The following is a 20645-nucleotide window of genomic DNA, read 5'->3' on the forward strand; positions in this document are numbered from 1 at the left end:
TTAGCTGGAACTCTTCGGGCATACAGGATTTGGTTGCATGCATTATCTCACTCTGGAAGTTTCTCTGCAATGACATCCTTGACTATTGATTCTTTATGGGGATTTTCTTTTGGGTTTCTGGGACTCCAATGAATCTAAACTTCTTATCTGAGAGGATAAGTAAGTGGTTGGCAGCTTTTGGCTCATGAGATCTGCCATTATCATATTCTATGCATGGTGTTGGCCTGAGCTCGCTATTTCCTCATTGTCACATTTATAGTGTGATGTTTTCAGTGTGTTGTGCTGGAATCATCAAGTAGGGGATGCGCGTGGCTGCAGAGCAAACTTGAGAGGCTGGGCTTCTCTTGCTCTGCCCATCTTGGATGTGGACAGTTCATCTACGTTGACTTGGCTTCCGCAGACTTCTGGGAAGGGTTGGTCCTAGCACCCACAGCCATGAATTTTGGACGGCAGCAGCATTGGAAAGCAGCACTGCAGTGTTGAGCCATGAACTGAACTGCCATTCCTATATCAGTAGGCTAAATATCACATGTAGGGGATGTGCGTGGCTGCAGAGCAAACTTGAGAAGCTGGGCTTCTTTTGCTCTGCCCTTCTTGGATGTGGACAGCTCATCTACGTTGACTTGGCTTCCACAGACTTCTGGGAAGGGTTGGTCCTAGCACCCACAGCCATGAATTTTGGACGGCAGCAGCATTGGGAAGCAGTGCTGCAGTGTTGAACCAATAACTGAACTGCCATTCCTATATCAGTAGGCTAAATATCACAAGGATGGCCTCGATCTAAAACATCTTACATAATTAATATTTTGAAGAATAAACATTTATACATTTTAATAAATTATTTAACTTTATTTGTTTTAGCCTTAATATGCTCCTATACTCAGTGTGTATTAACTGTGGAAGACTAGGATAAGTCCATATATTTTTTTTGGTTTTTGGGCCACACCCGGCGGTGCTCAGGGGTTACTCCTGGCTGTCTGCTCAGAAATAGCTTAGCTCTGGGGCCGGGTAGGTGGCGCTGGAGGTAAGGTGTCTGCCTTGCAAGCGCTAGCCAAGGAAGGACCGCGGTTCGATCCCCCGGCGTCCCATATGGTCCCCCCAAGCCAGGGGCGATTTCTGAGCACATAGCCAGGAGTAACCCCTGAGCGTCAAACGGGTGTGGCCCAAAAAACAAAAAAAAAAAAAAAAAAAAAAAGAAATAGCTTAGCTCCTGGCAGGCACGGCCATATGGGACCATATGGGACACCGGGATTCGAACCAACCACCTTTGGTCCTGGATTGGCTGCTTGCAAGGCAAACACCACTGTGCTATCTCTCCGGGCCCGATAAGTCCATATTTTAGAAACATCAGTTTTCTTGTCTGTCAAGAGGGGATAAAAATCCTATTTTCGGGGCAGGCGCCGAGGCGCTAGAGGTAAGGTGTCTGCCTTGCCAGAGCTAGCCTAGGACGGACCGCGGTTCGATCCCCCGGCGTCCCATATGGTTCCCCAAGCCAGGAGTGACTTCTGAGCGCATAGCCCGGAGTAACGCCTGAGCGTTACCGGGTGTGCCCCCCCCAAAAAAAAACACCAAAGAATCCTATTTTCATTTTAGATACTTATTCTCTCATCTGAGATCTTAGCTAGTCTTTCTAACTTTGTTCATTTTTATATTCAATAATCATTTCATTTAGTGTTTTTTCATTTAGTGTTTATCGAAATCATTTATCAAGAACTTTTGTTCAGATAGGGCCCTATGGAACATCATACTTCCTTCTAGAAAAAGGGTACATGTCAAACTTCTCCTTGCTTGATTTATAGATATCTTTTTTCACAATATATTTATAGACCCAAATAATCATGTTTTCAGAAGATTTAGGGTCATGTTTAGGTGATGTTTAGTTTATTTTGCCTTAATTATTCTTGCCTTATTTATTTTGACTTCATCCTAGTACCATTTTAATAATATACCTAAAATTTAGCCCTTTCAACTACTAGGTATTAGAATGAGTATGTCAATCTATGTTCCTTCTTTATTCAGTATGCTATAGTGCAGTTCTTGGTAGATTTTTTTCTCTTTTGCATATTTTATTGAAGCACTTTTTTTTTTGGTTTTTGTTTTTGGGTCACACCCGGCGGTGCTCAGGGATTACTCCTGGCTGTCTGCTCAGAAATAGCTCCTGGCAGGCATGAGGAACCATATGGGACACCGGGATTCAAACCAACCACCTTTGGTCCTGGATTGGCTCCTTGCAAGGCAAACACCTCTGTGAAGCACTTTCTTAAGTCCAGTAAACATTTCTATTTTTAGTTAATCAACAGAGTGGAGATAACTGTATCTGGTAAATACCTTGCATCCCAAATTTTAGACTTGTTCAAGTTATTTAAATTAGTTTTGAATGGTACATAGTAGTAGCATCATTCAAAATTTTCAGGAAAACAGATGCAAATTGTATGACTCCTGTAAATTAAGCCTATACACTAATTATTCAACAGATAATTTTCTGGAACTTCTTGTGTTCCAGGCACTGTTAATGGATCAGAACTCTTGCCATTAAGGATAAATCAACTAGACCTTTTATTAAAGTTTTTTTTAGCAATTACTACAATTCCTTAAAGGTAGTAAAAGCATACTTTAAATAATGCTTGTCTGGCAGGCTCAGGGAGGGAAGACATATAGGATGGACTATGGGAACATTGGTTGAGGGAAGGTGACACTGGTGGTGGGATTGGTGCTGAAACATTGTATGTCTATAGCGTAACTATGGCTTTGTTTGTAAACCGTGGTGCTTTAAATAATAAATAATTTGATCTTAATGCTTTTGTGTATATCAACTAATTTTACATTGTTAAGAAGTATGGGTTCTGTTGCTAAACTTGTAGACTGAAGATACATTTAGTGCATTTATTTCTACCTGCTATTATTTTTATAGTTATTGATTTTCTTTAAAAATAGTAAAAGTGCTGTTAAAATATTATATTACCTTTATTGTTTATTGTTTTTCTGGATTGTCAGAGTTAAAAACAATACAATTTTATTTTATTAAACTTAAGCCTATTATGTTTTGAAATTTGGAATAATTTGGTGATTCAAATTGATAGTTATATTAAGTTATTAGAGGGCTGCTAAAATTTGCTTACTGGAATAACAAATTTGTCAATATAATACATATTTTAGTCATAAACACTGTTGATGACTCTATAATTTCCTACCTGCTCAAAATTCTCTGTTCTCTTAAGCTTTATTTCATGCTTTATTATTTTGATTGTCCTTTTTATCTTAAACTATTCTTTATTAACTTATTTGTTAGGTTTGGGGTATAACTGGAGGGATTCAGGAGTTACTCCTGACTATGTGCTCAGAAATCGCTCCTGGCAGGCTCAGGGGACCATATGGGATGCTGCCAACTCTGGTAGGTGTACAAGGCAAACACTCTACCCATTGTGCTATCTCTCTGGCCCTATTTTAGGAAAAAAAAAACCTGTTTCTTCTGTGGCTGGGGCGATAGCAGAATGGGTAGGGCATTTGCCTTGCATGTGGCCGATCTGGGTTCAATCTTGGAAATCCATATGGTTCCACGAGCCTGCCAGGAGCAATTTCTCAGCTCAGAGCCAGGATTAATCCCTGAGCGCTGCCAGGTGTGGCCCAAACACTAAAAAGGTTTCTTCTTTCTGCCCTATAATGTATGTGAGTTCTCAAAGCTCTCGGGTTTTTTCAGTTGTTAAAAATGATAGTAGGTAAGAAAGACTAAAGGAGGTAGAAAATGCCTTGAATTAAGGGTAGATGGCAGTCCATTAGAGTTTAAGTAGAGTATAATTAACATGAATAGAATTTATTGTTTTCAATTAGCAGTTTGAACTATAGAAGTAATACTTATGAAAAACCCAATCATTATAAAATATTCTGTCTCGGGGCCGGAGAGATAGCATGGAGGTAAGGCGTTTGCCTTTCATGCAGAAGGTCATTGGTTCGAATCCCGGTGTCCCATATGGTCCCCCATGCCTGCCAGGAGCAATTTCTGAGCCTGGAGCCAGGAATTACCCCTGAGCACTGCCAGGTGTGACCCAAAAACCACAAAAAAATTCTGTCTCCTCCTTTCTCATTCTTAGACTTATTTTCCGAGATAAATTGTCATTAATACTTTAAAATTATCCTCCTAACCATTTTTTCTGGGTATATAAGCATATAGAAACTGTTTTTTTCTTAAGAAGAATGCAATAAATGTCTACATGTTGAAGAAATCATTTTATCTGTGAAATGGAAATTAGAAGGGAAGCAGAGGATAAGACAGCTTAACAACAATTATACAATTATTTTTGTTAATTTTTGTTAGAGGAAAATTTGACAAGATGAAGACTTTTTAGCAAAACAGACAAGATGTAATGGTGGCTTCACTTGGGGTAGGGTGATAATGGGTATGGTGAGAAGCAGATTAATTTTGGATATATTTAAATAGTAGAATCAGAATTTGAATATAGATTTGGGTAGAGTCGTGAGGACAAATTAACTAAAGGATGAAAATAAGAGTTTGGCTTAAACAATGTATCAAATTCATAGAAATACAGAAGTTTGAAGATGAATAGGTTTTTGTAGGAAGAATGGGCTGATAATACATTCCATTTGAATACATTAAGTTTAGGATACTTTTAGTTTAAGATGCCAGTATATAATTAAGAAAGGTGGAGAGAAATTAGTTTAGATTAATAATTATGGGTCCAACCAATAACAAAATATGTGAATATATTAATTTGCCTTGGTAAATAATACTAAAAAAGAGATGGATATTGATTGAATTCTGAAGAACTTTCAACATCGAAGGGACAGAAAGAAGAATAGAAGACTAAAATAAATTTTATGTATGAAAGTAGAGGCCAGAGGATGAGAATTTTTGAGAAGAGAGTACTCAACAGTATAGTCTTAAAGGTCATTTGAGAGAAGAATTCTTGTGATATGGCAGTAGAGATCAAATTTCTATGTCATGTACTTCATATCTAAACAGTCACTGAATCCTGTCATTTTCTTTGTTATTGTTTTTTCCTTTCTCAGTAGAACTTCTTTCCATTTTTTTTAGTACTAGACCGTTTACATAGTCTTCAAATTAATAGCAGTTTGAGCACCTACTCTCTCGTAGACTCTGTTGGAAGTACAAAGACATGTAAGATATGATTCCTTTTACAATGAGGGGGAATTAAAGGGATGAAGGGAAGTAGTTTTAGCACCTACTATGTGCCAGGCACTTTTGAATTTAATCCTCATAGTAATTAAATCCTCATAGTAATTCTGTGAGGTCAATAGTATTCCCTACATGTCTTTTTTAATCTAAGAAGAACCTAATATTCAGATTACCCAAGATTACACGAAAATGTATAAATAATATTTGGACAAAAAATTGCTTCACTCCAGTACTAATGTTTTTATATGTTTTTGCTGATGATGAACTAGTTTTGAGAAAATAAAATTGCAGGTGTTAGATAATAAAGTGTTCCAGCAACAGCTTTGACAGTCATTGAAGAATTACGATTCTGTAATCAATTATCACAAAAATTATAAAGACAATAGCTAAGGTTTCAGAAATTTCCAGGATGTGAATTTCTGTTGCCCACCATATGATTTTTAATGCCTGGCAGAGAGTAGATGCCAAATAAATGTTTAAATGGATTTAGAGGGAGTGATAATGCTAAGTGAGGGTGGCCAAGTAGGACTTTTAGAAGAGGTGGGATTTAAATTAGATTTTAATAGCTGAATCTAACTTTTGAAAAAAGATGGGTGTTATTTCTCAGCAGATTAACATAAGAGGCAAAGTATAGGATGAGAGGAAAGTGTAAGGCAGAGGTTGCAATTAGGTAGCTGTTTGCTGTATAAGGCCTGCTATCTGTTTTGTTTGGCCTATGCAGAACTTTAGAAAAAATGAAATTATTAGTATATAATTTTTCATAAAAATATGGATTTTCAAATAGTCACAAAACTTTTGAGGATCTAGAATCCTAAATCAGTCTCACGTGGCTAACGAGCTAGAACTGAGTAATTGCTACTCACCCCATTTTCCCTTAGGTGATTACTCTCCATACATGATAAATTTTGCTCATGTATATTTACTAGTTGGTTTCTCTTAGCAAGTTTCCGACCACTGGTAAAAAAAGCATATTGGAAGGGCAGTGGGGCTTAGGAAGACAGTAAATATGCCTAAATAGAATGAAGTAAAACTTTTATCATGTTTTATTATTGTGGCTTATTGGGGATTTGTGAACTTTATTTGGAAGCCAAATTGTGAAGAACCGTGAATGAAATTTTTATGCATAGAAGTATTGAAAGCTTTTTTAATGGGGAGTGACATGTTCAAAGTAGTATTAAGAAGATGAAATTAGCAGTATATGGAATGAAATAAAGCATGTAATGTTTCCTGTGGAGGAAATTATGGAGCTATTGTAATTGTGTAGACTTCAGAAGATGATGACTTTTCTTAATGTTAGTGAGATATTGTATTAGTAATGGAATTCAAAGAGATTGACATTGTTAGTGACAGATTGTATAAATAATTGTTAGTGACAGAGTGTATAAAAATGGAATTCAAAGAGATTAAAAATAATAGCAATTAATTAACTTATAGACAAGGAGTTAAGAAATAAACCCTCTCCCAATAAATGGAAAACCTGTAAGGTTATTAACTGAAATAATGAAATCACCAGAGAGAATGAGCTTGGTTATATTTGATGTTTGATTTTAGCTGTTTTTATATTCATCTTTTTGTGTGTGAAGGGTGTTGATTGAAAAATGTGTGTCAGGTACTAGATGTTAAGTGATGTACATTTGTCTTGTATTATAAAATTTTAAACATTAGTTTTATAATTGGTGTTTCTTCTGCTTTAAGCACTAAATAACTAAAAATTAAAATGACTTACATGAGAGTCAGTTCTGTAGCTCAGAGTAGTTTAGGTTCTTTCCTTAGCACTAAACCACTCTATTAAGCTGAAAGTCACCTTCTTGTAGCTTTGAGCATTTCACTCCACTTTGGTCCTTCTAAATTCAATGGGTTTATGTTTCCTGGTTTTTAATTTCATCTTACACGCTACAATTATTAGATTTGTCATATTTGCCTTTCAGTTGACATAGAACATTCTCATGTTCGATTTCTGGGTAACCTGGTATTGAACCTGTGGGACTGTGGTGGGTAAGTACCATCTTCTGTTTTGTTTGTCAGGCCAGTAATAATTATCATGGTGTCTAGTGTAATCAGTATGAATAATATTCCTATAGTAATTATTATTTTAAAATATATTGGGTATATATTGTTTTAATAAAGACCTGTGACTTTTATGTAATTGAGAAAATTACACATGATATGTTAAATAGGCCTAACACAATTTACATTTAGGTATTTAAACATAGGATAAATATTTCCCTTTTTGAAGGTGAGGAAGTTAGTTTTAAATTTCAGATTGCTTAACACCAGTGCTGAGCTCTTAGCTACCACACCATATTACATCATTCTGTGTAATTTAAATCATTATTTCCAGGCAGTATAAACACTGTAGATCAAATCTGATCACTTATTTCAAAGTTGATTAGGAGATAATTTCCCTTTCGTGGTCAAGACTTACATACAACTTACATACAACACCTACATACAACTTACATACAAGTCTTACATACAACTTACAAATATAGATGCACACTGTGCTTGTATTCAGACATTGCTTTCCACTTTAAGAAAAACCATTGGCATCTCTGTGAAGAAGTGTATAGTGTATTGTAATTAGGAACCTAGGTTCTAAAATAATACTGGGGTTTGTAGCTCAGCTTTGTTAACTGTGCTATCTTGGTTAGATAATTTAACTTCTCCAAGCTACCATTTCTTCAGCTACACAATAGAAATAATAATGACACCAACTCACATATTTATTTTGACAAATGAAGGTAATATGTACAAAATGCATAGTAGGGTACCTTACAGAGTAAGTAGGCATAATTATTAGGATAGTGTTTCATAGCTTTTAGCATAGAGCTATCCATAGAGTAAATAAAGGTAATCAGTGGGTATTTGTTGAACGAATGACCTGCTCAGCCATTTTGAAAAACAATATGGACATTCCTCAAAGAACTAAAAATTTATTTCCCATAGAACCCAGCAGTATAACTCCTGGTAATAAACCCTAGGAGCATCAAAACACAATGCAGAAAATGCATCTGCACTATTATGTTCATTGCATTATAGCCAGAATCTGGAAACAACCCAAGTTCTCAAGAACAGATGTGTGGATAAAGAAACTGATACATCTACACAATGGAATATTATGCAGATGTTAGGAAAATGAAGTAATGAAATTTGCTTTTATAATGATATGTAGAGAAGTGAGTCAGAGGGAGCAGGATAGACATAAAATTATTGCACTCATTTGTGGGATATAAAAGTAAATATAGGAGGGTAATTTTACCCAAAGATAAGAAAGACGAGGGTCAGGAGGACCTCCCATGGTAGGAATCTTGCCACAAATAGCAGGGAAGTGTAGTTAGGGCAGAGAAGGACTATTATGACAATGATTGTTAGAATTGATTATTCTGGATAAGAACTGAGTGCTGAAAGGAGGTAAAGTGATATGTATGTTAACCCTTCAATAACAGCATTGCAAACCATAGTGTCTAAAAGAAAAAAGTTAGAGACAAGTAAACTGTCATAGAAGCAGAGAGGCTGGTTGGAGAATGGTGGGAAATGTGCACTGTTGAACATTACAAAGTAAAATTTATTATACCTTAGATAATATAAAAGTGACCAAATACATTAAAATTTTGTAAGAAAATGATGCCAGGTGCTTCTAGCAGATGAATCAATTAACACTCTAACAGTTCTCTGTAAAGAAATTTTTGTTTATTATTGGCTCCAACTCTGTTTTCTGTATCAAGAGTATAGCCCAAGTCCCTTGCTTTTAAATACTAAGATATTATGTCTTTTTATATCATTTTTTACATAGGCACCATTATTTGCAATTGTGTCCATATAGCTGAGTTGCAGTGAAATCATAACTATCCCAATGCTACACAATGTGTTAATAGCAAAGACAGAATTGGAAGCTGGGTTGATGTCTTTGCCAACAGCAAAATAATGCAGCACACTGCCTTAGGAGTAAAGAGCAATAAGAGCCAATTGATCTAGAGTATCTCATTGTTTTTAATTCGATAAATACTCAACTGATGTTGAGCTAAATGCCATGAAACTGGAAAATAGACATGGTTCTTGCTTTCCTGGAATTCAGGGAAGTGAATTCCCATAATTAAAAAATGACAAACTTGTGTTATTACTTGAAGTAAGTTAAAAATATGAACAGTGTATTGGGGCCAGAGTGGTGGTGCAAGTGGTAGGATATCTGCCTTACATGCACTAACCTAGGACGGACCGCGGTTTGATTCCCCAGCATCCCATATGGTCCCCCAAGCCAGGAGTGATTTCTGAGCGCAAAGTCAGGAGTAACTCCTGAGTGTCACTGGGTGTGGCCCAAAAACCAAAAAAAAAAAAAAAGAACAGTGTATTGGTGTAAAAACTTAAGTTGACTCTATTCACATAAATCATAGCATTCAAATATGTTTTTTGTAAATATGTGTGAATTAAAATCTAAAAGTAGACAAGTAAAATGAATGTCTCGAATGCAGGTAGGAGATGAAGGAGGAGGGAGATTAAGGGCATTGGTGGTTAAAAAGGTTGCACTGGTGAAGGGGGGTGTTCTTTTTATAACTGAAACTCAACTACAAATGTGTTGGTAATCATGGTGCCTAAATAAAGATACTATTTAAAAAATCAAAAAGTAGTAAATTTGATGTAGATGTGAGGGAATAGTTACAAGACAGACCAAATGGAGCAAGTGACAAAATTTACTTAGGGATATGTGTTCAAAACACAAAAGAGGGGCAAGGTATGGCTCCAAAGTGGGAAGTTGAATTTAGACTTATTTGGATCACTTGCCTTTAAATTGTATTTATACTAAGTTTAAAATAAACGATAGCTTTAGATTTTAAAAGTAGCTGCTATACTGGCATAATGAATATTGACTTTATCTCTTGTTTATAATGAAAATAATTTGGGTTATTATAATAAGAATAGCAAATTAATTTTGGACTAGAAGTCAATAATACTAAGGAGTTTTTACTGTCTTCATCAATAAAAGAAGGCATGCAAGGGGCAGGAGAGATAGCATGGAGGTAGGGTGTTTGCCTTGCATGCAGAAGGACAGTAGTTCGAATTTTGGCATCCCATATGGTTCCCCGAGCCTGCCAGGAGCGATTTCTGAGCATTGAGCCAAGAGTAACCCCTGAGCACTGCCGGGTGTGACCCAAAAACCAAAAAAAAAAGAAGGCATGAGAATGCAAAATTTGATGTACTAACAAATTAATATTTCAATAATATTTTTCTCATATTGAAATGAATATTGTATATGTGGAAATTGAAGGTATTGTATTTTTAATATGAGGTTAAATATAATAAAGCATTTAGATAATATGGAAATACTTTAACATTCAATGGAAGAAAAACTTACATGAAATTGATGTCTTAGGTGATGCAAATGATCCATTACTGATTCAAGAATTGTATTGTATACAATTTTTGTAATTACAGGTCACTTAAAATCTCAAGATATCTGCAGAGTAAAACATGTTTAATGATAAGATAGTGAATAAATTACTAAGTTGTTAGGATAACACTGTCATCAAGACTTAAGACAAATACAATAATGATACTAGATAATATATTAAATTGCCTTGATAAAACTTTATGATATGTGTGTTTGATAATTAAAAATTAAGCTATGAATAACCATTTGAAAATAATAAAACCTTAAGATTATCATTCACATTGATTAACCCAGCCTAAGTAGATGGTGACTAGGTGTGACTAAATTGAGGACTGACTACCTAGATTTTTCTATTAGACAGGACACCTTCATGGAAAATTACTTTACTAGCCAGAGAGAAAACATCTTTCGAAATGTGGAAGTTCTGATTTATGTCTTTGATGTGGAAAGTCACGAACTGGAAAAAGACACACACTATTACCAGTCATGCCTGGAGGCCATTCTGCAAAATTCTCCAGATGCCAAAATCTTTTGTTTGGTGCACAAAATGGATCTGGTACAGGAGGATCAAAGGGACCTGGTAAGACACAGGAAAGTAGTTACACAAAATGATTGATGTGCTTTATAAAGTTTTAGAGATATAGGTAAATTTGTAGTTTTAATTTAAGGAAAAAACAGCATATATATTTTTTCAAATGAATTTTTGTTGCTTTTAGCCACAATCCTTATTTTTATATTTCATAGAATTTGTTTACATATATCTTGGTATTTTCATTAAATCATTTGCATTTTCTTGAAATATGACTTTTCATTGAAGCATCACAATAGTTTCCTAAAATAATAAATGCCCATTTGTTTTTATTATTGGGCCATTTTACTTGTAAATATTTTTTGTGGTTTTTGGGTCACACCCGGCAGTGCTCAGGGGTTATTCCTGGCTCCAGGCTCAGAAATTGCTCCTGGCAGGCATGGGGGACCATATGGGACGCCGGGATTCTAACCGATGACCTCCTGCATGAAAGGCAAATGCCGTATCTCCATGCTATCTCTCTGGCCCCTACTTGTAAATATTTTATCACTAAATTTGCTAACATTTTGAAATAGATACTCATTAATTTTACTTTTCCATATTTCTATGAGCAATCAGTATTTTTAAATGTAGAATTTTCGCTTTCAAAGGTAGCTTTGTTCCTACTGGATCCTATACTAATATCTGTAACAAATCTTTTTCATTAGCAAAAATAGAAATAAGTATAAGAATAAATCCTAGGAGTTACTTTTATCATTTAAAAAAATAAAAACTAGTCTCCCTTAGAAACATTTATTTTGATAGTACTATTTTTTTTGTGTTCAGAGATCCTTTATGTCTGTGTTTGGGACCATTTGTAGTGTTGAGAATTCAACTCAGATCAGCTTCATTCAAAGCAACAGTTGTACCTGCTGTACTATTTCTCCAGCTCTTCCTTGAAAACATTTTAATATATATTTAATGAACATGTACCAAGCTGAGGGAATTTATTGTAATGTGAAACTTAGTCTAGTATAAGTATATCTATTTGCTCCTAAGTTATGTTGTATCGTTCAGTCATTATTTACCTAATCATTGTAAAACTACCATCACTATACCACTTATATTACTTCTATTTTTATCCTTTCATCTATTGATAGATACTGAGTTTATTTTCATGTTAGCTATGATAAATATGCTGCAATAGAATAAGTATATAGTTTGGAAAATTAGTCCTTTCATTTACTTTGGATAATGTATTCAGAAGTGGAATTTACAGATCATTTAGCACTGTTTATAATGGTTAAAATCTAAGAAAATACACAAGAACCTAATAACAGATGAGTGGATAGAGAAATTGTAGTATATATAAAACACACAGTAGAAATACTATTCTGCTGTCAGATGAAATATCACATTTGGCCACAATATGGTTAGAGTTAGATGTCATCATAAGTGACATCAGTCAGAAAGACAAATATATAATCTTAATCATATATTATATAAGGAAATTAAAATATATAATGGCCAATGAAAACAAGCCTGTACATTCTGAAAACAAAACAAGAGCTTCCAAGTAGGAGATGGGGAATGAGAAGGGATGGTGAGAACAGAGGAGAATAAATTGAGGAGGAACATTGGAATTTTGTGATGGGTATAGTGCAGTAACATTTTATAGCTAAAGTATAAATATGAACACTACAGTAAACCATGTCTCACCAATAATAATTTAAAAATGAAGTATAAATTTTTTAGAAAATTAATTCCACTTCAAAATAGAATTCCTATATGATCCATAAATTACACTTCTGAATCCATTATCGAAAGTAAATGAAAAGACTAATTTTCTAAACCATATGGATACTTGTCTCCATTGCAGCATTATTCACCATAGCTAAGATATGAAAATAAACTCAGTATATATCAATAGATGAAATGATAAAAGTAGAAGTAATAGAAGTGGTATAGTAATGGGTAGGTAGCTTAGGTCAATAATGACTGAATGATACTACATAATTTAGGAATAAATAGACTAAGTTTCACAATACAATAAATTTTGTGACATTAGGGCCCGGAGAGATAGCACAGCGGCGTTTGCCTTGCAAGCAGCCGATCCAGGACCAAAGGTGGTTGGTTCGGATCCCGGTGTCCCATATGGTCCCCCGTGCCTGCCAGGAGCTATTTCTGAGCAGACAGCCAGGAGTAATCCCTGAGCACTGCCGGGTGTGACCCAAAAACCAAAAAAAAAAAAAAAAAAAAAAAAGAAACATAATGGAAGACACAAAAGATAGTTAAAAAAATTTTTTGTGACATTAAATATCTTTTCATATAAATATCGGCCATCTATCATGTCTGTCTGCTTAGGTTCTATGTCCATTTTTTAAATCAAATTGTGCTTTTGCTACCAAATTCTATAACTTCTTTATTTTAGATATTAACCCCTTATCAAATACATGACTGACAAATATGTCCAACTATTATATAAGTTGTGTTCTCATTTCAATATTTCCTGAGTTTTATGTAATGCTACTCATTTAATTTTGCTTTTATTGTCTTTGCTTTTAAAGTCTAAAAGAGTTCATAACCTTAATCTCTTGAGACACTGCCTGTATTTTCTTTTAGGAGTATTATAGTTTGAATTATTTTGTTTGTTTTGAGGGCAACACTCAGCTATGTCCAGGGCTTACTCCTGGCTCTGTGCTCAAGAATAAGAAAGGAAACTTGATGGGCTTATGAGCCCATAAATGTGATGGGAATTGAACCCATATGGCAAGCCATACTATCTATCACTCCAGCCCAGTTTGAAGTATTTTTTCTTTTTTTTCTTTTTCTATATATTTTATTTAAACATCTTGATTACATACATGATTGTGTTTGGGTTTCAGTCATGTAAAGAACACCACCCATCACCAGTGCAACATTCCCATCACCAGTGTCCCAAATTTCCCTCCTCTCCACCCAACTCCTGCATGTACTCTAGACAGGCTTTCTAATTCCCTCATACATTTTTATTGTTAGGATAGTTCACAATGTATTTATTTCTCTAACTAAACTCACCCCTGTTTGTGGTGAGCTTCATGAGGTGAGCTGTGACTTCCAGCCCTCCTCTCTTTTGTGTCTGAAAATTATTATTGTAAGAATGTCTTTCATTTTTCTTAAAACCCATAGATGAGTGAGACCATTCTGCGTTTTTCTCTCTCTCTCTGACTTATTTCACTCAGCATAATAGATTCCATGTACATCCATGTATAGGAAAATTTCATGACTTCATCTCTCCTGACAGCTGCATAATATTCCATTGTGTATATGTACCACAGTTTCTTTAGCCATTCATCTGAGAAGCTTCTGCACCTCAAAGGAAATAGCGCCCAGGATACAAGAGCCACCCACTGAGTGGGAGAAACTATTCATCCAATACCCATCAGATAAGGGGCTAATCTCCAAAATATACAAGGCACTGACAGAACTTTACAAGGAAAGAAAACATCTAATCCCACCAGTTTGAAGTATTTTATAAAATTTTTTTGAGGGACAGGAGCAATAGAGTAGGGTTTTTGTCTTGCCCATGGCCTACTCGGGTTTGATCCCCAGCATCTCATATGGTCCCCTGGGCCTGCCAGGAGTGATTTCTGAGTATGACAAGATTAGAAACAGTCTTCTTCTGAAGACATTCACTTGATTTAAATTTAATAGAGTCCAGCCCAATGTGGAGAATCTACTCACAGTATACTAGTTGAAATTTTATCTCATCTAAAATATTAACCTCTAATGAAGATAACTTTATAGCAACTAGTGTTTGACCAATGTCTGGGAACCATGATGTGGTCAAGTTGAGACTTTGAATCATAAGTATAGTGTATATAGTATATATAACACTTCAGATACACTGGTCATGGAAAATATGTATGTGTACATGTATTTGTATAAATATTTCCATGTGAATATGAGTGTTTATACACTTTGATGTGTAGATACTGTTGTGGGTGTTATGTTTATATAGTTAAAATTGATATATAGTTGAAAATATTTCTATACAAATACATAGGTTCAGTTTGTTTTTTATAAAAATGTATAGTATGATATAACTCTGGCAGAACATAGTTATCTTGAAATCAACTAACTATGATTTGGAATGTTCAATATATTTTGCTAACACTAATTTAAATAGTAGAATTAATTTTCTTATCTAGTGCCCTCAGTGATTATTCAAGCTGTAATATCCTCAAAGATTCTGATAGTTATTGCATATTTAGACCTGATGCAAAATCATTTTTGCTATCCTAATTTATAAGTTAGTATACCTACTGTATGATTTTTCTCAAGGAAAAAGGAAAAGCTCCTCCCCTTTTTTTTTTTACATGTTTAGGCTAAAAGCTTCTCTTTTAAACATCTTTTAAAGATATTTAAAGTATCTTGGAATAACTACATCTAAAATTTGTCCATAAAAAAGAGAGCTGTGATATGCTGATTAGTTTTAAACATTTTGTTCAGATATTTAAAGAGCGAGAAGAAGATCTTAGGCGTTTGTCCCGCCCATTGGAATGTTCTTGTTTCCGAACATCTATCTGGGATGAAACTCTCTATAAGGTGCGTATATCTCTATAAGTTCCTGAGTTTTCTTATTTTAATAGCATGGAAAAGAGCTAGAAGAATATTATGAAAAATATTTAATATGGGCCGGTGAGGTGGCGCTAGAGGTAAGGTGTCTGCCTTGCAAGTGCTAGCCAAGGAAGGACTGCAGTTCGATCCCCTGGCGTTCCATATGGTCCCCCCAAGCCAGGGGCAATTTCTGAGTGCTTAGCCAGGAGTAACCCCTGAGAATCAAACGAGTGTGGCCCGAAAATCCAAAAAAAAATTAATACCTGCGATTAATAATTTGAAGAGATATATAGTTTACTTAATAAGAGAGTTTTGGTTTGATCTTAGATTGAGTCAGCAATCCTGTCAGCTCACAATGAATTGGACATTTTGCCATGATCAATTCATTTGGGTCAGATTTTTCTCCAAAGCCCATATTACCATAGAACAGGTTACTGTGAATAAGGATGGACATTAAGAGCTGAACTGTGTTGTGAAGATTGGCAATACATTAGCATGACCAAATTCAGTTGTCTAATCACAGTAGTGCTGTGAGTGACAATGCCTCTGCTGTGGTTAGCTTTGATAACTTCTCCAAATTAAATTCAGCAGTGACATTAACACCTACTTGGGAACTTTGAACTGGAATCCCAATGACTATGCAGTCAAACTAATTGACATAGAGACTGGCACTACTGTCTTATTCAGTGTTGCATAGAGCTGACTTAAATCTTCATATTGAGTTTTCTTCTATAAACATTCAATACATCCTTGCTTGAGGATATTAGAAAAATAATGACTAACCAGGTTCCTGCTCTATAGTAAGAAAAATAACAAGATTGTATACCTTACCAAATTTGAGATAGAAGGAAATATAATGCAAATTTAAATTAAAAATTCTTAAGAAAAGAAAGAGAGGACACGTTTAATTTCAACTTTTTTCATTACTTATGCTCATTTGAATAAAGATAGTTTTGGACAAACACATAGTTGACCAATTTTATTTCCATGGAATAAATATATAGCTGACTGGAAGTTTTTAGGAATCATGGTATCCTAAATTTCCTTATATATTGAGAATGGGGCCATTTCTCCATGTGACTGGTTATTCCAAAAATTGGTTCTTGGATGTATATTTAATATGATATTTATATATAATATTATCAGTGTAGTATAATATTGTATATTACATTCTATGTTTTAGATACAATTTTTATATTAAATATAATGTTAGACTCCAGTATAATTACACTACTGACTGGATCAGAATAATTTTTCAGCCTGTTAGATTAGAGCTTTTAACATTTTTTCTAATTTGATGGAATTAAATGATTTGTTTATTTTCCTTATCAATGTAAATATTTTCCAGCATTTTATAAAAGTAAAATATAAAATGCAACTGAAGGATAAAAAGTAATATTACTTTAATTTTTTCATTTTATTTGTGTAATATTGGTTAACAGTATTTTGAAGACTCAGTTGCTATTTTTTGCTATTCATATGTTGTAGTGCACTTATTCACTTGCAAAGGTCTGGGACTGATTATTTATTAGTAATATTACACTGTGCTTTTGTTCTGTTAGGCTTGGTCCAGCATTGTTTATCAGCTGATTCCCAATGTTCAGCAGCTGGAGATGAACCTAAGAACTTTTGCTGAAATTATTGAGGCTGATGAAGTGCTTCTATTTGAGAGAGCTACTTTTCTGGTGAGAATTTTCTTTGCAGATGTACTTACCTTCATCTATTCAGTCATAGAGAGGAAAATATTACTACTTTCAGAAAGATCTTTTCCCTTCTTATGTATAACATGTTTTTATAATGTAGTAGAATACTGTGTCTCTTCATAATGGGGATACTTTCTGAGACATGTATCATTAAGAATTTGTTGTCATGTAAACATCAAAAGAACTTATAACCAAACCACATAGATGATGGCGATTTATATAGAGATCATCAGCATATGTAGTATCATTGGCTGAAATGTCATTATTTAGTATGGGTAGCAAGTAATCCAAAAATGTTCTTGTATATGCAGCCATTTAGAAGTTAGCAAAGCGTAAGTATTTTTATGTATAAGTATCAAATTATTTCTGCTAATGATCTGTGCTAATAGTGTAAACTACAGTATCAAAATAAAAAGATAGAGAGAGGTAGTAACAGAGAGAACCAGATTGCCTGCCCTAGAGACAGGTGGGATGGGGAATGGGGTGGGAGGGAAACTGGAGACATCTGTGGAGGGAAGGGTGCACTGGTGAAGGATAGTGTACACTTTATAATTGAAATCTAACAATGAACAATTTTGTAAACATGGTACTTAAATAAAGTAATTTTTAAAAAAGGGTGACTGTTAGAAAATGCACACATTTTTTTCTCATGAAAATTGTATTTTGCCCACATTCCCCAAAAGACAGCTAAAAACTGAAAAACTTTTACTATAAATTTTTATTGAGATAACGTAGGCTTATCCCATAAATTTCAGGTGACTTTAACTATGCTTCATGATCAAGCCAAATTTCTGTAGCTTCATGCTGGGATGTAACTCCATATGTAAAGTGCAATCTCTATCACCAAAAATGGGAAGAAAAAAGTACCACCAGTGATCATTCCTGAGCATAGAAATAGGACTAGTCCCTGACCACTGTTGGGTGTAGTCCAACCCAATGCCCAATTTGAAGGGGCGTGGAAAACACTTGGCATTGTACTCAGGAATTACTCCTGGCAAACTGGGGAACCATATGAAATACCGGGGATTGAACCTGGTTCAGCTGTGTGTAAGGCAAATGCTCTACCCGCTGTGCTATAGCTCTGGCCCCACACCTCCTTTTTTTAAGTTCTATTTATTCTGTCCTCTGGAAAATATGTATTAACTCAGTGACACAGCTACATTCAAATGACCATAGAAGCAAAGAGACATGTCGTTGATTATAAAATTCTTCTTATAAATTCAGATAACACATTTTATCACTTACTACATGTATGACCAATATTATATTTATAAATAAAAATAGCACTAAAAGCAAATAATTTGAGATGCCACAAATCACTGGACAAGTAATTGCCTAACAGTGTAACTTTCAGAGTAACTCACAAGTAAATTTGTTTCTAAACTACCAGTGTTTTGTAGTTTTAGACACATGCCTAAATCTACGAATTTGTTTCCATTTCTATAAAATGGTTTATTTTGTAGAAAAAAGTGGAACAAGTTAATGGAGAATAAGCTAAGCATAAAATTAGCAAGCGATTATTATATGTTGGCTTCTTTTGTCCGTTATAGCAACAGTGGGCAGAAATTACAGTGACGTTTTTCTTCCTTTGTGGAAAGCATTTGTTGACTTAGCTGTATTTGCAAATCATTCTTTCTGCTAGCAGATATAGGTGATGTCCTATGTAACTGATATAGGTGAGTCCTGACTAGACTGTTTCTGCCCCAGCTTACTGGTTGAAGTAATGCTAACTGACTGCTACTTGAGTGCTATTTTCTTCTGCTCGGTATTAATAGTAACAAGCAAGTGAATTGTTCAGTCTGCACCCTGCTTCAGCAGTGTTTTCCCATCCTATCCACCACACCTGTTCATAGAGGTTAGTTAATCTAGTTAATAGGTCCATATTCTTTACAAACTATAGCACATGGGCTTGATTATTTTGAAGACCAACATGTGGCACATGTAGGTTTGGCTTATTTTGAACCTCACAAATGGTGCTCAGGAGGCCAAGCTGTCATTACTAGTTGAATGCTATGTTCTATCTAGGATGTGGTGCTTTGGTCTTAAGAGGACAACCCCAGCAGTGCTCAGAGCTCATATCTGTACTATTTCCCTGGGCCAGTGGCTTTGGGTTTTTGGAGAGTAAGTTCAGCCATTTTCATTGTAAGGGGTTTCTTCTTTGTTGCCCTATTTGTTGGGTCCCATTTACTCCTTTGTTGATTGTTTAAGTATCCGCAAAGAGGTCCCAGAATGAGAAATTGATTCCCATCATCTTGTCCCCTTTTGGGGGGAGATCCTGATAATATTTATCAGCAGCAAATAATTCACACAGACAAGAGGGTTAAGGGGTAAAAGGTTGGGCAAAGAGAGTCCTTTGTCAGCTTGCTGCGAGCTCCAAAACACACCTAGAGCCAGCCAGCCAACTCTGGCAACAGACCTTGAACACCTCGCTCCCAAACTACCGTATTTTCTGGCGTATAAGATGACTTTTGAAACAAAAAAAGTCAACCGAAAATCAGGGTCGTCTTATACGCCGAGTATATCCCGAAAATGTTTCAATATACTGCTAAACGAAACAAAAAAATCAGGCCACAGAGTTTCCAAATCTCTTTCTTGGGAGCTCCCAAACAGTATTCAGGAGATCTGGGGGCCACTTCTGGCAAAACCCAGCTAATCGTGTTGGTGGTTCAGTGCTAGGGTTGGAGGATGGGGTGTTGTTTGGTTCATGTAGTGGGGGAGATTAACTGATGCCACCAGGTAATTGCCAGAAAAGGTGCCTATGATAAGGGATCAATCACTGCAAGGCTGCTCGAACCACCTCTCTAACTCAGCCAATCCAAGCAGGCTTTTTATGCATGCAAATTAGACAATGTTTTGGACCCGAATCTACACTGTCAAAAGCCTGCTCAGATTGGCCAGAGTCAGAGAGAAAGTCTATTACAGTATAACCTTTGAACCTTTGCTTGTTGTGATTGGCTCACTGTGGTACATACAGTTGCAGCACAGGAACGTTCTGTCTGATACAGCGAATATAGGCCTAAACCTATGTTTTAGCTGCAAAATTAGAGGGTCGTCTTATACGCCCAGTCATTTTATACGCTGGAAAATACGGTATTTATTCGGCTCTCAACAGCGCCCCTACCTGGAAGATCAAGGTGGGACAATAGGCAAAGAATAATCTTATGGAAATATTTTCATATACAACACTTCTTTTTTGTTTGTTTGTTTGTTTTGGGGCCACACCCAGTGATGCTCAGGCATTACTCCTGGCTGGGATCCATTATCCATATGAAGTGCTGAGGATTAAATCATGGTCAG

At 35.4% G+C, this 20645-nt stretch overlaps 1 protein-coding gene across 2 annotated transcripts in view; it reads left to right on the forward strand.

Moving 5' to 3' along the window:
- RRAGB (Ras related GTP binding B) overlaps positions 1 to 20645 on the forward strand; it is a 45297-nt gene that overhangs the window by 10499 nt on the left and 14153 nt on the right. The window contains exons 4-8 of one of the 2 annotated variants that reach the window (XM_049767300.1): positions 5051 to 5134; positions 7081 to 7147; positions 10896 to 11118; positions 15538 to 15633; positions 17208 to 17330. In XM_049767300.1, coding sequence (XP_049623257.1) covers positions 5051 to 5134; positions 7081 to 7147; positions 10896 to 11118; positions 15538 to 15633; positions 17208 to 17330 — 593 coding nt within the window. The remainder of the gene's footprint in view (positions 1 to 5050; positions 5135 to 7080; positions 7148 to 10895; positions 11119 to 15537; positions 15634 to 17207; positions 17331 to 20645) is intronic. The other variant, XM_049767301.1, reaches the window with a different exon arrangement.

This window comes from Suncus etruscus, chromosome X (genome assembly GCF_024139225.1).
Source record: "Suncus etruscus isolate mSunEtr1 chromosome X, mSunEtr1.pri.cur, whole genome shotgun sequence".
NCBI classification, from domain to species: domain Eukaryota; kingdom Metazoa; phylum Chordata; class Mammalia; order Eulipotyphla; family Soricidae; genus Suncus; species Suncus etruscus.